Below are 16,172 nucleotides of genomic sequence, written 5' to 3' on the forward strand. Positions count from 1 at the left end.
CCAGCAGCCAACATAGTTTTTCTTTCTTTTTCTTTAAATGATAATGGCTTTTTATTTTTCAAAATACATGCAAAGATAGTTTTCAACTTTCATCTTTCATACCTTGTGTTCCAAATTTTCCCCTCCCTTCCTCCCACTCCCTCTCCTAGACAACAAGTAATACAATATATATTAAACATATGCAATTCTTCTATACATATTTCCACATTTATCATGCTGCACAAGAAAAATGAGATCAAAAAGGAAAAAAGTGAAAAGGGAAGCAAATAACAACAAAAAAGGTGAAATTACTGTGTTGTGATCTATATTCAGTCCCCATGGTCCTCTTTCTGGATGTAAATGGCTCTCATCATCACAAATCTATTGAAATTGGCCTGAATCACCTCATTGTTGGAAAAAGTCAAGTCCTTCAGAGTTGATCATGACATAACATAATCTTGTTGTTGCATGTACAATGTTTTTCTGGTTCTGCTCATTTCACTCAGCATCAGTTCGTGTAAGTCTCTCCAGGTTTCTCTGAAATCATCCTGCTCATCATTTCTTACAGAACAATAATATTCCATAGTATTCATATACCATAATTTATTTAGCCATTATCCAACTGATGGTCATCCACTTAATTTCCAGTTTCTGGCCACTATGAAAAGGGCTGCCACAAACAGTTTTTTGCATGTGTGTCCCTTTCCCTCTTTTATGATCTCTTTAGGATACAAACCCAGTAGAAGCACTGCTGGATCAAAGAGTGTGCACAGTTTAATAGCCTTTGGGCATAGTTCCAAATTGCTCTCCAGAATGATTAAATCAGCTCAAACTCCACTAACAATGTTAGCATCTCAGTTTTCCCACATTTTCTTCAATATTTCTCATCTTTCCTATCATCTTAGCCAATCTGAGAGGCATGAAGTGGTACCTCAGAGTACACAGTTTTCCTCTGCTCTTCACTTGCTTCAAACAAAAAGAGAATAGGGAAGAGAAACAGGCTTAAAATCTCTTGAGATAACTATAATAATTATCAATAATTCTTCTATAATAATATCTGACATTTATAGTGAGATTTAAAATTTGCAAAGCACTTTTTGTTCCAATGATTTTGTAATGTACGTGGTTCGAGTTTTATTAGTTCCATTATACAGACAAACTTCAGAGAAGTGAAGTATAAATACTTATTGGATTAGATTGGATTGAAGAGTAATTTAGCTAAAAAATGGTGGGGTGGACATGAAGAGAAAAAAGACAAGAATCAAAAAGAAGAGAGTGGCCATTCTTGAGTTTAAAAGGTCAGGCGATTCTGTGGCCTGGTCCTCTGGATTTCCTTTGTTCTCCCACAATGGTCAGTAGGCTCTAGTCTGGAATACGGTGTGGAAGATTGACCCAGGCAGATGGTCACCATAAGGTCATAACAATTTACTCAACTATTGCTAATACATGGATCAACCTGAAGGTTGAAAAGGTAAAAAAAGACTCTCATGTCAATGCATTGGATGTAACTGAGTTTGACTTGAGAATAATTTCTTATTAAGCCCACAGCATGGTTTTTAGTAGGATTTCTTTGTGTGGCAGGTACATGGTTCAGTGTCTGCATAGCTATTTCCGTACTAAAATTGAAATGTGTTCTCGCAGAGACAGACACCATCCAACCCACCCTAGCTTGCCTCCATCTTTGATTTGCTAGCTTCTTTATTCTAGGCAACGGAATGCCTTTTCATCAGTTCTTCAAGGACTTGAAGGATCTCAAGTCCCTTCACCCTTCTTTTCTAATGAGTAGCTCAAAGTTCACAGGAAGGGGAAAAGAACATTTTCATCTTACTGAAGGGAAAGCAGCCCTAGCAGCCCTAAAGTACTGACTCACCCAAATGGGGTTTTGTTGCTATCAATAGAAGAGTAAAAATAAGAGTCTAGTGGTTCTGGCATATAGAATGGCTTTTCATTCATTTTCCAAACCCCTGCCTAGAAATGGAATTTTCCTTTGTGCTTCACCCCATAGCAGAATAGTTCTTTATGCTTCTTTGGAGGGGAAAAAAGAACAGAGGCAAAGAGAGGAAATTGGTCATTTGAGTGGTTAAAAGGTCAAGAGACTCAGCTGTCTTATCCCCTAGGAGGTCTTCTGTTCTCTCACTGGTGGTCAGTAGTCCCATGTCTGGAATATTGGATTAGAAAATAAGCAAAACATATGGGGCCAGCAGGGTCATAAAAATGTAGTAGTGGGTCCTTGTGAGATAGAATAAAAAGTACAGTTTCTTTCTTCAGTGAGCTTTTAACCTGATAGATTTATAAGTAGATAGACAGGTGCATTCGTGGATGGATAGATGGATGTTTATATATACATATATGTTCAGAAATACATAGATATACAAAACCTGGTGTTCAGAGGTGGGAATTTAAAACCCACTTTTATGGACTATATACATACACATATCTATATCTATAGGCTGCCTATATAGACTGTATATCATGTACTAGTTTTATTATGATAGTCTTTTACTTATATCAGTATTTCAGAAGACCCAGGACTTCATCCACGTGGGTAATCCCTTCTCTTTACATAAACAGATCTCAATTCTTCTACACACACACATATATAGATAGATAGATTGCCTATATAGATTGTGAATCATATACTAATTTTGTTGTGATAGTACTTATACCAGTATTTCAGAAGACCAGGGTTTCATCCATCTATTTATACAAGCAGATCTCAACCCTTCTCTCCCTCAGACCTTGAGCCCAGCTTTCTGGGTGATACACCCCATTTAGGTCAGTTCTTTGATGACAGGCTTCTGATGTCATTTGTCCACCTGCCCATCCCCAGTCAAAACCAGGAGCTGTCCTCCTCTGTCCCGCAGCTCACTCTGAGGGATAATGGGTCCCCAGCACAGCCTCCCTAGAGCCATGGTGATTTATGGGTTCTTACACGCCATGGGGCAAGTGTATTTGGAAGGAAGGGGGGGTCTGGGGGTTACGGCATCAGATAAAAACTCAGCCCTGTGGTCCTTCTTCTCAAAGCCCCCAGAAAGGAAGCCCCTGAGAAAGCAGTGGACAGCACAGTGGAGGTAAGTAGAGGCCTCGTTGCTGAGGTGAGTAATTCTCTCGCCCCCTCCCCATCCCGTTCTTCTCACCTTCTCTGTTGTTTCTCTTCTCAGGTATTAATCAATGCCTCCCCAGCCCGACTGACCATTTTACCAATTTCGAGAGATACAATTAAAAGTTACTGCTAGCATGGGTAATGCTATTATTGCCACGCTAAATTAAGCCACAAGCATCTTCCACCTGTTTTTGTCCTTTTCCTCCCCCCGAGACATGTGACACTCGGGGCTGAGCTCCCAGATTAACCCCATGGAAATGGAGCTGCTAGGCTCTCCCATGAGGATGCTTCCCACCAAGCCTGACTCCCTAGCAGGCAGACTTCATCCCCACTGCTGCTCTCCTCCCACCCCAGAATGTTTCTCTTCCCACAGAACCCCAAAGGTCCTTCTCTCAAACTCTCCTCCTGCCTGACTTTCCAGACACTTCTAGGTGATCCCTCCTCCTTCCTCCCATCTCCAGAAAAGGGAGTCTGTGCTCATCCATGAGCAATCACCTCCAGAAAGAAAGTAGATTAGCCTCCCTGGGCCAGTTTCTTAAGGGTTGGACTTTGCCAAGTTAGTAACTATTCACCCCGAGGAAGGCAAAGGCCAGGGACCAAGTTGGAGGTTCCCACTGAAAGAAAACTTGTTTTTATCTGGAAGTTTCTCACCTGGATGTTTTGCTATTCTTCCCACCGTGGATAGTCCCTTCTCCAAGGAAGTACTCTCCTGGAGGATAAAGGAAGTGGTTAGTGGAGAAATGTGTATTTTCTTGGGAGGCGGGAGGGTAGAGAGATACAGGGAAGCATTAGCATCTGGCCATTGCCTTGTCCCAATAATACTCTTTCAGGGTACATCGGTCCTGAAGTATTGGCTCTAGAAATTCTAGCTTGGGGTCTAGCATCCAAGACTTCTCCCAACTTGCTGGTCCATAGCCCCATGCCCCTACTATGGAAAGCTGCCCACCCTCCATCTCTTTTTATCAGAAGAGATTTGCATTCATTCCAAAGCCAACAATCAAAAGATTCCTGTCCCCAAACAATCGCTCCTCCCCTGCTATTCCAAACAGACTGGGAGATGCTCTGTCTCTCCACGATATGTGGGAGGATATATTGCCTGAACCTGCCTCATCTCTGGGATGTCCCAGGAGAGTATGGCTACCTTTCTGGTTCCTGACCCCCAGCCTGCCACATGCCTCTTTCTGACCCCTCCCAATACCTTTTTCTGAAGGAGGCACCTTTATCCAAGAGGAGCTTCCAGCCCCAGCTGCTGACAAGCTCTCCCCCTCCCAGAGTGGGTATTCCATCTACCCCTTGCATCTCTGCAGCTGCCCATCCCCTAGCCTTGCAGATAAACACAAGTTCCCAATTCCACCCTCTGTTCTGTCAGTCCCACATAGAGTCTGACCTGCCCAGAGAGAAAAATCAAACAGGTACTTCATTCTTACCCCCTAGGTCTGCCCTAAAGGGCCATGTGACTATCTGCAAGGCTGCCCATCTCCCTCAGCCAGCTCCAGGACCCCTGCTAGCCTCTTTCTTCCTATGCAGAGTCTTGCCCTTGCTACCCCCATGGCCTGTCAGTTGGTCCCCCACCACCACCAAACTCCCTCCTCCTCTGCCCTCCCTTCTCATTACCTGGCCGATTCCCTCTGGCAGGCGCTTCTCCATCTTCTCTGAGCTATTCTTACCTGCTACCCATGTTTCATCTTGACTTTCTTTCTTTTTTTTTTTCTTTTATCATCAGGGAAGTGAGGAGGGGAGAATGTTGGGTGGAGGGTAGTTGAGTCAATGAGGTCTCTTAAGGAGTTTTGCTTTTAATGGACGAGTCATCTTGCCTTCCATTTACCAACTATCAAAAATGGATGAAATGACTGGGTAGGGTACTGGTGAATAGATGGTGATTGCTTCTCTGAGAAGTCATGTCAACCTTACTTGAGGGTGCATTCTTGAAATCTAAGAAAAGATGGAAAGAGGAGCAATGGAGGGATCATAAGAGTTTAGAAAGAGTAAAGAGAAGACAAATCAGGAAAGAGTAATATTAGGGGAGGTAAGATGTTCAGGAAATGCAAGGAAAGGAAAGGATGAGGAAGATCTATGAGTAAAAGGGAGATGGAGAAAGAGGGCAGGGCAGGACTGCACCAGAGTCCTCTTAAATTTTTCTTAGTGTGAGCATTCAGGTGAGAAATCTGGGGAGGAATAGCAAGGACTTAAGCTTCCTGAAGCTCTACCCCAGCATCAGAGGGATTTATCCACTTTTCTTCATAGATGTTGTCTCATCCTGGAAGGTGTTTCCAATAGGGAAAGAAGAGACAAAAGGTTTGTTATCCTCCTCCAACAGTGGTAGTGATTAAAAATAATTCTCTAAGCAATGAGAATCTTAAAAGTTCTGCAGCACAAAGAAGGCTTGACTTCTTAACCATGATATTTTTCCAGTAAACTTCCCTGCCATTTGGAGCAAGTCTCAAAGTCAGAAAATGCTGCTGGAGGAAAAGGACTGGATATAAAAAAACAAGAATGAGAGATTGGATAGAAGTTAGAGGTTATTTATGTAGAAAAGAAAGTGACAAAAAATATTCATTGGAGATAGAGGAGAGAGGAAGACCTCTAGTGGGAGGTGATAGACATCTACTGCCAAAAGGTACAGAGGCTGGGAACCTATGGGTTAAGGCTCAGAGCCTGGGATAGGTACATCATGAGCCTAACTTCTCAATAAAATCAGGGACACCTTCTTCCACCCCTATCTTGGAGCTGCTGTGCTCATGCAGGACAGCCAAGCACCTAGAGGAAATCTTACTAAGAAATGTACCTGAGACATGAGTTGAATCAAGATATCAGGTGTCAGAGATGTAAGGGCGCTTAATCAAGTTGACCTTTTTGGAGACAGCATGAAACTGTAGTTCACAGGAAATCTCAGAATTTCCCATTGGCCAATTTTCTCCCTTTTCTCTCTCTTCAACTTTTAATCCACCTTGTCTATCTGGAGGAAGACTATAAACTGGACCATCTAACCTACAGATAATGGAAATTTTCCCTTCATTAATTTGCTTAGAATCTTAAAAATGTAGATAATTCCCTTTCATTAATTTGCTTAGAATCTTAAAATTGTAGATAATATGATACAACATGCTCATTTCACAAATAAGGCAACTGAGGTTCAGACTACGGGTAAGTTATTTAACCTTGTTAAACCTCAGTTTCCTCATCTATAAAATGGGAATAAAAATCCTTATAATACTTAACCCAAAGGATTATTTTGAGATTTTTATGAGAAAAATTAATGGTTTTGCAAACTTTAAAATATTATATTAAATCCAGTTATTAAATGAATTGCCCAAGATCAGCAAAAGAGCTGAAGCTGAAACTTGGATCTCCTAATATTAGTACTCTTTTCACTACCTCTGGGAGACTCAGCTTTTTTTTTTTCCCTCAGTAACCCATCATCTAATTAAACAAATCAGTCCAGGATCAATTGAGCCTTAAATGAGAGTGCTCTATTTGAATTTTTAAAAATCACAAATCAGACTCTGCTTTGGGAATTAATCTTTCTTGTTCCTGATGAGTGTGAGAGGAGTGTGTATGTAGGGAGGGTGCTAAATAAGTTAATTAAATCTGGGGTGTCAGGCACGCAGTGATTTGTAGGTCCTTCTTGGCCCAAACACAGGGGAACTTTGACAGGCTCAAACACTGTCGATCCATCTGACCTCCTTTTTCATCCTAACACCTTTGTGAGACTGGATGGGAGGCTGCAAGGACTAGCCCTTTGGGGGGAGGCAAAGATGGGGAGAGAAATTGATTTTAAGAGGTTCAGTCATTTGGCCAAGACCATATGACAAGGTGTTAGGATTTACAGCTTAAAACGACTTTGGAAAGGCTCTAGTCCAGTCCTCTTATTTCACAGATAAAGAAGTGAGATTCTGAGTGGGGAGAGTTTTGCCCAGAGCTTTAGAGCCTTTTAAAGGGGCAGAGCTGAGACTGCAGCTAAGCCCCCTGACTTCCAGGACAGGGCTTTTTTTTGGGGGGGGGAATTATACTACAGTGACTTTCTATGGGAAAATCAGGATTAGAACTTTGATCTCTAGCCAGCCTACCAGTAAAGGAACAAGGAAGGGAGGATCATAGGTAGGGTTTCCAAGTTGGAGGAGACTCTAGAATTCTGGTCCAACCCCCAGTTTTTACAGTGGGGAAAATGAGATCTTGAGAGAAGAGACTTGATGAAGCTCAGTCAGTTAGTAAGAAGCAAAACCTGTCCTTAAACTGAAATCTTCTGACTCCAAGGGCAGCGGGGAAATGGTGGGGCAGAAGCGGCGGGATGGGGCTGGGGGAGTGGGCAAGGGGGGAGGCTTAGGGTAGCCAGTCCTAGCAGCTGGGAATTGGTCATGTAACATGTCATGCTTCTCTGGCTGTTTCTAAACTAGGTGTCAATTCACAACAGGCTTCAAACGTATCAGCACAACTCCAGGCTGGGGCCCGAGAGGGGAGTGCCGCTGCCGCCACCGCCGCCGCCATCGTCGCCAGGCCTGCCTCCTAATTCCCCAAGGGACCTGCTGCCGCCACCGCCACCCACCCCCCCAGGGACCCTGGTGCAGTGCCAGCAGATTGTCAAAGTCATTGTCCTGGACAAGCCGTGCCTGGCCCGCATGGAGCCCCTCCTGAGCCAGGCGCTCACCTGTTACGCCTCCTCCTCTGACTCCTGCAGCTCCACTCCCCTTCGGGGCCCTGCCACCCCCGTCAAGATCATCCACCAGCCCCCCTTGCCCCCACCGCCTCCCCCTTACAACCATCCACACCAGTACTGCCCTCCAGGCTCTCTGCTCCAGCAAAGGAGGTATTCCAGTGGTTCCAGAAGCCTGGTGTAACCACTGCTCTTCCCCTTCCCCTCATCCGCCGCCCACTTGGAAACCTGGCTCTCCCCCACAGCACAAAGTTACTTCCCCCTGTGCTCCCCCACCTCTCCTGGGAGCCCCTCTCCCCGATGGCTCCCCATCCCAACAGATATGCTTAGTTCCTGACTAATGACCACAGTAACTTTTTAAAGAAAAAAAAGATCAATGGTACCTCGGTCTCCCAATCCCACTTCTCCCCTCAAACCTACTGCCTCTGCTGAGAATACCTGGGAAACCCACCTCAGGTGTCACTCTTCCCTGTCTCCTTATATCCTAGTCATGAATGGAAGGTCCCTTTTTCCTCCACCAGTTTTCTCTTTCTGCTCCCCCCCAAATCGCAATTTGGACATCAAGTTTACTCCCAACCAGGAATTCAAATGGAGGAAAAAGTCAGTTTTTCCATTTCTCACCCTCCCCTTCCCTTCTCCCTCTGCAAAAGGTGAAGGATGGGTGGGACTGGAGTCATTGTTCTCTGACTTTAGTTGGGGCAGGCAAGTGAGGGGGGAGACCCAGACATGGCTCATGACCGAAGGCTTCCTTGGTAGGGCACTTACGGGAGTAAGCATAACTGTGCTGTTGGGGTGTCCCTCCTCCCCTTAGAGAATCAGCCCCTCTATACTTCACATGATTAACCAAAATTAGCTCATAGGACCACAGAGCTAGACAGGACCTCTTAAGACACAGCTAGTCTACCCCTCTGCCTTCAGGCAAAACTACACGTAATAGATACAAATTTATGAGACCCTTCAGAAAACACTTCATAGCTTTCTTTGGTCATTACTCTAGACCAGTACGCTCTTCCAAGTTGTGATTCCCTTAGAGAAAAATTGTCCTTTGTAGAATAATAGTAAGAGCTCCCATCTCTATGGCACTCTATGGTTTACAAAGTGTTTTTCCTCTTGAAAACCTGTCAATTTAGAAATGTAAGCTTTGTCCCCATTTTACAGGTGAAGAATTTGAGGCTCAGGGAGCTTAATTAATTGCATTGCCATAGGCACATAGCTAGTGTCAGGACATACATCCAGGTCCCTTGAATCTAAAATCAATGTGTTTTCTACTAAATCATAAAAAAATCTGTCTCACCCCACCTCCATCTTTGAGACTCAATAGAAAAGTGACTTGTGGGGTAAGATGATCCTACCTATAGCTAGTAGATGGGAGCCCTCTCCCATTAGTTTCTTCCAAAATCCCAGCTCCCACTGTACTGGGACTGGATCAGGGCCAAAGCAACAGAGGTTTAGAGTAAGACTGAATAACTTCCATCCAGATGACATAGTTCTATTATGAACAGCCTAGATGCCACTGATTCTACCTAGTTGCTTCTGGCCCTGATGTCATCATCCCTGTTTCTATAACATTCAGCCAAATCTGTTTCTGATTCCTTTGCCCTAATTCCCTTCCTCTTTTATCTGACCCTGTCTTTCATTTCTTATGAATCCCAACCTATCCCAGTATAGGGCTCTGTAAAGAGAAGTTCTTCTTTCCCTCTTCCTACCTCAATCCTTCGAAAATTATTCTTCAGTTTAAGTATGGATTACTCCATCCACTGATGGAGCAGCAAGGCAGGAATCACTTTTAAAGGGTGGAAATTTAGATGTCCACATTGGGATGGAGAGGGGATAGTTTTACCAAGGAACAATGGGATAATGTGAAAGAATTATAAATGGGAAGCAGAACCAGAAGGGTGGAGGGAAGATGAGTTGGGGCAATGGCTAATGCAAAAGAGTAATAAATAGGGGATCAATTAGAATTAGGACATATGAGTGGAGTCATGAAAAAAAGATTATAGCCTAAAATATTGGGCCATATTGAATCAAATTTTTAAAAAAATGAACCTCACAAGTACAAGATGTGGGTTTAGCCAGATAGCCATTTATATTAAAAACGACAATTAAGGAGGTTCCTGAATTGCAATTTTAATGTGAACACCTCCCCCCAAAAAGCTATAATAATTTTAGGCTTTGTGAAAAGAAGTTTGGGATCTTGGGATGGGAAGAAGATAATGTACTCTCCCCTAGACATATAATAGCAAAAATACTGTGTTCAATTATAGCTGCCATATTTAACAAGGGAATAAGCAGTCTGGAATGTCCCAAGGAAGACAACTTGAGGCAGAGGGCCTCAAGAATATGTTATATGAGGATTAGTTGAAGGAACTGGGAACTTTTATCCTGGAAAAAAAGATAAGTGATACATGAAAACTATTGAAGGGTTATATGTGCGTAAAGAATTTTATTTACTATGTTGAGCACCAGAGGACAAAACTAAGAATAATAGGTAGAAGTTGCAAATAGGAAAATCTGGAACTGTTAGAAAACACATAGACTTATCCAAAAGTGAAACAAGTTTCTTTGGGAGGAGTTTCGGTTCCTCTTTCAAGAAAAGGCTGAATGACCCCTGATCAGATAGAGTATAGAGAAATAAATTCTTTGATCCGACTGGAATTTAGAAAGATTTATAAATGCACTAGAGAACAGCAAAGTATCATGTGGAATCATGTTTAAGGGACAGAGACTGGAAGATTAATACAGGTGTTTATTCTCTCTCCCCTTCGTCTTTGACCAAATCCTGGTTTTTCTAATACTTTAAGGAATCAAAGTGACCATCTATAGTGTCTTCTCCTCCTCCCTAGATTCATGACACTGAAGCTCTCCAATAGCCTCTAAATTTTCTGGCAGTTTTGAATTCCTAAAGGTTCTTTCTTTCTCCACTCTTCCTCATTTCCTCTCTCTAGGAAAAAAAAAATCATAGCCACATAGATCTTGAGTGCTGAAAGGAGTTCAGAGGCCATCTCATCCTACTCCATGTCATAGATCAGAGATGGGAAATGTCCAGCCTCTGGGCCTTATAAGAACTGTGAGATCAGTTGGTCTTGCCCTGTCGAGGCAACCATAGACAATGTTGAGATGAAACTAGCAACATAACAAGCTCCCATGGCTTGAGTTCTATAAGTTGATAATTTTATATGGCCCATGAATGATATTATAAATAATCAAATGGCCCTTGGTAAGGGTGGGAAACCCTTGTCATTGAGGTGTAGAGTGATGGACTGACTTACCTCACATCACATAACTATAAAGTGGAGAAGCTAGAATCTAAGATTTCTGACCCCAAAATATAATGTTCTTAAGTTTTAAACTGGAAGAAACTTTAAGAGTTCAACAATTCCAATGCCCTAATTTTATCAGTGGGGAAAATGGAGATCCTTGGAGGACATAAGATATTTGTGAAACATCATACAAACAATAAGTGGCTGATGTGAGATATGAACCCTGGTTTTCCAATTTCAAAACTCCTGCCCTTTTCTAAGTAGCACACTACCTCTCACTGCTTTTTTTCCCACTACATAAAAAAGAAATCACAAAATCTAAAATTTGGAAGGAACTTTAGAGGCTCTCTAGTCCCATATCTGATGGAAACTCCCTTTTATAGTTTCCTTGTCAAGTACTCCTTCAGTAGCCACATGAAGACCTCCAGCGAGGAGAGAACTCATCACTTCTTGAGGAAGCTCCTTCCACTTTTGGACAGCACTAATTGTTGAGTTTCTTACTGCCTCCTGGCAACTTTCACCCATTACCTCTATTCTTGCCCTCTGAGATTTAAATACTTGAAGACAGTTATCCTGTCCCCATTTCTCCTTTCACTCCAAATCTCTTTTTTTCCAGACTAAGTATTCCTAGACTTGAACTGATGCTGTATGGCATGGTTTCCATTCAGCTCACTGTCCCCAGAGTTCTTTTCTACATGAATGGATATCCCATTTTAAGGCATATGGGTAGTCCCAAGTCATGTAGAAAATCTCCAAAGTGAGAATAGTATTCAAGAATCACAAAAGGCAAAAAGCTGAACGTCACCAGAAATCTGGACCACAGGCCAACTGTGAGCTGCTGGCAATGTCTACATCCTACACAAAGTAACCCTCTTCATTTACACTCTTGAAAGGTAGACAGACAGCATCTTTATGTAAAACTCTATGATTTCCCTCCCCCTCTGCCCACAACAGTGAACATCCTACATCCTACCACATCTACACCATTGTCACCAACTGCCCATAGCTGAGTTCCCTGAGATCTGATCCATCCTGCAGCATTGGACTCGGGTTGTTCCTCCCCCATGCTAGAAGCTCTACAAGAGCACCAACTTTGTACCTGAGGCAGGGCTAGTGCAGAATACTTCCAGGAGCACTCATTCAGGGATGGCTCTTAAAATATCCTTCCAAGTAGATCTTCCTCCCCTCCTGCCCTACCCCCAGAGTCACATGCACCTCGAATCCTTGACCAAACACCAAGATTCACACAGCGTTCTTGATCCGCTTCATCTAAAAGAGATAAGTGTTGTTTAACTATGGGATACTAAGCAAGAATAGTACCACTCTCATCACCCTTACTTGTCCTTATCTGTTTCTGATTCTAGAGAAGAAAAGCAGCTTTGCTGCTCCATAACCCACCTAATGTGCTCACAATCACATGTGAATCAGTCAAGCCCAACACCAATGCTAGAGTAAAAACTGAAAATCAGTTTCCACCAGGGAAATGCCCAGGCTATCCTTCCCATTCACCCTCACTCCTCCATTACCAGGCAGGACTCTGACAATCACAGGGATGTAGGAATTAGAGCTGTAAGGATCCTGGAAACCATCCCACCCCAGATTTTACAGAGGAGGAAAGAGAGACGCAGGGAGGTGAAGTCTGAGCCGGACATCAGTTTGTCTCTCTCCTAACTTTACCATGCCCTTAGAGTCCTCCCTACCACAGCAACTCTTGACCCTGCTTTTGCACAACCCATCTGAATGTTTCTCTATAGCCAACAGAACCCAGCAGCCTAGGTGTAGGCATCCGCCCGTCTCTGTGTCCTGCTGTACATATATGTCCTTGCCACCCTTCACCCCCAAAGAGAGAAGCCTCTCTGGGGAAAGGCAGGGTGACAACACCATTAAAGAATCCAAATGGCAAATATTTTGTAACAAAATAGCCCAGAGGTATTTTAGCTGTTCAAATCATAGAGTTTTAGAAATTATATTGAGATATGTCACTTGCGCAAACCATGTTTTCTTGTCTTCTTCCTTTCTCCTCAACCGTGGGGAACGCAACTCTCCTTAACGGGGATAGAATGGGTGGGAAGGAAAGAAGGCCAGTTTTCCACATGATTGATGGAAACTGAGTATGAAGAAGTGTCAGCGGTCAAGGCTAGAGGGGCTAGAAGGCCAAAGCAAATACTAAATTTAAATGAATCAACTTTTACCTAGTACTTTGTACAGAGCAATGGAGGAGATTCTTTTGATAGAAGATTTTTGCCTTTGTGGAACTTATAGTCTAGTAATAGCTATAAAACAAATTACATGCTTGGTGGGGCTGCCTACTGCCCCCCACCTATGCTACAACATCATGCCTCTTTGTTTTATCTACAAAGAAAAGACAATATATACCTTTAGAAAAAAAGCTATCAGAATAAGACACAAATAAAAGAAAATCATTTCTGCCTAGACTTTCTAAGTTATTCTATGTTGATCTATGATTCTTTGATTCTCATTTAACTCCATAATCTCAAGTTTGGAAGCTCCATGTCATGAAATCCAGATCCTTTCTGATCCCAGGAGAAATTGGTATCGCTCATTCAAGATCACCTCTAACAGCTTGTAATTTGCCTACCCGAATGCTCTGGATGGCAATTCAATGCAGTTCAAGTATTATTTATTGTTGCACCCACCGTGTGGCACTGAACATACAAAACGGAAGTCTTTGTCAAGAATCGTACAGCCTCCTGAATAATTCACTCATTCATTTATAATCCCAGGTTCATTCTTGTCCAATTAGTTATTGGGAACATAGTAGATTTTTGAGTCATATAATCCTTGACTCTCTAATGCTATTCCCCCCATTCCCTCAACCAAAGGGAAAAAAGAAATATAACAGATATAGACATTGTTCCCATAAAGTAGAATCAAAAATAGAATACATGGCTTTGAAAATATAAAAATTGTCAATTTTTGCTCAGTTGTCACAGGGACCAAGGTGTTGGGGGAAGGGAGGTAGGGGTGGGTGAGAAGATATAAATAAAAGGTCAGGAAGGAATAAGTGTTGGGAGACTGTAACCACTGACTATAAGGGTCTCATACCACTCACAATAAGGGCATCATATTACCGAGAGAATAAGGAAGAGCTTAGAAGGGGCTGTCAAGCTGTCACCAGTCACATCATTGTCTCTTTAATATATTCTATGCCTGACACCTGAGGAGATTTATAGCAAAGTCCAATGCATAAAACTTCTCCAGGATAAGGGGAAATACACACACACACACACACACACACACACACACAAAGAGAAAGCCACACAAGGATATCATACTCTCAAAACCATATATTTCTCTCATAAAGAGGGAGAAAGGAGAACAAGAATTTAATTGCCTACTGAGTGCCAGTCCTGCTATCAGGACTTTACAAATATTGTCTCAGTTGATCCTCATAACAACCCTGAAAGTTAAGTGCTAATATTATTATTATCCCTGTTTTATAGTTGAGGAAACTGAGGCAGGCAAATTTAAGCGACTTGCCAAGGGTCACAAAACTACTGTCTGAGGCCTCCTTTGAACTCAGATCTTTCTGACTCCAGATCTGGCACTTTATTAACTGTGCCTCCTATTTCTCTTTCTTTCTTCTTTCTCCTATCAACCCACACACAGTTCTGCTTACACAGTATATTAAAAAATCAGGTGAACAACAGTATAGACTCTTTACATTTATCTGAAGCTTACTGGCAGCCTCAAAAAGAAATGGACTGATAGTCCCATTTGCAGGATATTTTACTTTCCTACCATCAGTAGACCAACTGTGCTGATCCCCTAACTGTGACAGAAGGCAGCTTTGGGACAATCAAGATCATTTCAGGATTTTGCCATAAGGCAATAGATACTTTAAGCCAGGACATATCACCCGACAACCCATATAATGTGCACACGATCATGTATGAATTCATACATCAATCCCTATGCCAATCCAGAATCGGCTTTGAAATGGCAGAATTAGCATACCTCCTTCCTAGGAAATTAGAAATGTCAGGAGAGGCCTTGGGGAAAGCATAGCTTCTTCTTGAGGATTAAGTGACCTAAGAATTGAGTTCGTGTCTCCACTGAACTATCCCTGAGGTCACATAATTTGGCCCAGGTTGAACAGAAATGGAGTTCTCTGAAAGGCCTGAGAGAATGACCTGAAAAGAGAGATCCTGAGCTGGAGTGAATCTGCGGGGACAAGAAGACAAATGCTATCAACCTTTGTTCTGTATTGGTGCCAAATCTTAGGGCATCTGAGGTCGCTTGGTCCATATCCTGCCCTTGAACCATCACAGTAAGGTTTATCTTTAATGAGCCCAAGAGAAGTATTACTCTCAGATGCTTGGGGCTCCCCTTGATACTCTATGGAGACATAGAACCAATTTCGGCTTCAATTGTATAATAAATTTTTTTAATCTAGGGATTTGTTACAAATCCAGAAGCTAGAGTTAGTATACAGCACAATTCATAGAAGTGGAGTGGAGAAAAAAAGGAGTAACTGGAGAAAGCAGACCTCAAGATACCCCTAGATTTCAGTAATTATGGTACAGCTGGGGAATCTGGAATGAGGTCCAAAATTAAGACATATACAGGTACCATAGATTTTTGCAATGTGTTGAAGCCAGATTGGGAGTCAAGAATCAAATATTGGGTGGAGAGTCGGGAGCTAAAAAAAATATTATCATCCAGAGTTCAGAAAATGCCTATTAGATATGAGTTCACATTGTCCTGTGTGCTGAGCAGTCTCTTTTTACATTCCTTCTGAATGTTTGTGAAGCTCCTTGCCCCATAAAGAACTGACTTCTCCTCATGAAAATCAGTTTGCTGAATTCACTTGCCAGATGTTAAAATTGGTTCAATCCCCCAGCAAAAGCTCCCTTTCTCACTTACTGTCCTAAATGAGCAATAAGTGATCTTGTGTTCAAAGTGTCAAGTTCCTTCCATCTCAAGGAAAACCAAGCTCTCTGGCTTTTTCAAAGTCCATGTTCACTGCTGGACCTCTAGCTAACTTCCCATTTCTTGTCTGAAAGATAAGTGTCCAGCTTTCAGATCATCTGAAGGTCAGATAAACAATATGTCCTAAGACCAAAGCATGCTTGAGATATTGATTTACCTTATTATCTTTAGGTTAGCAGTTCTCCCTACTTCTGAGGACTCATTGCTCAGTGGTCCTCCCAGAAAA

The 16,172-nt window shown here is 42.4% G+C and overlaps 1 protein-coding gene across 4 annotated transcripts in view; it reads left to right on the plus strand.

The window, feature by feature from the left end:
* IQSEC3 (IQ motif and Sec7 domain ArfGEF 3) overlaps nucleotides 1-13,428 on the plus strand; it is a 159,699-nt gene extending 146,271 nt beyond the window's left edge. The window contains exons 13-15 of one of the 4 annotated variants that reach the window (XM_052000637.1): nucleotides 3,004-3,050; nucleotides 3,141-3,220; nucleotides 7,494-7,582. In XM_052000637.1, the coding sequence (XP_051856597.1) occupies nucleotides 3,004-3,050; nucleotides 3,141-3,215 (122 nt within the window). In that variant the 3' untranslated portion in view covers nucleotides 3,216-3,220; nucleotides 7,494-7,582. Of the gene's footprint in view, nucleotides 1-3,003; nucleotides 3,051-3,140; nucleotides 3,221-7,476 lie in introns of all 4 variants that reach the window. The other 3 variants (XM_052000636.1, XM_052000634.1, XM_052000635.1) reach the window with 3 other exon arrangements.
* Nucleotides 13,429-16,172: the final 2,744 nt, after the last annotated feature.

This window comes from Antechinus flavipes, chromosome 5 (genome assembly GCF_016432865.1).
Source record: "Antechinus flavipes isolate AdamAnt ecotype Samford, QLD, Australia chromosome 5, AdamAnt_v2, whole genome shotgun sequence".
Lineage (NCBI taxonomy): Eukaryota > Metazoa > Chordata > Mammalia > Dasyuromorphia > Dasyuridae > Antechinus > Antechinus flavipes.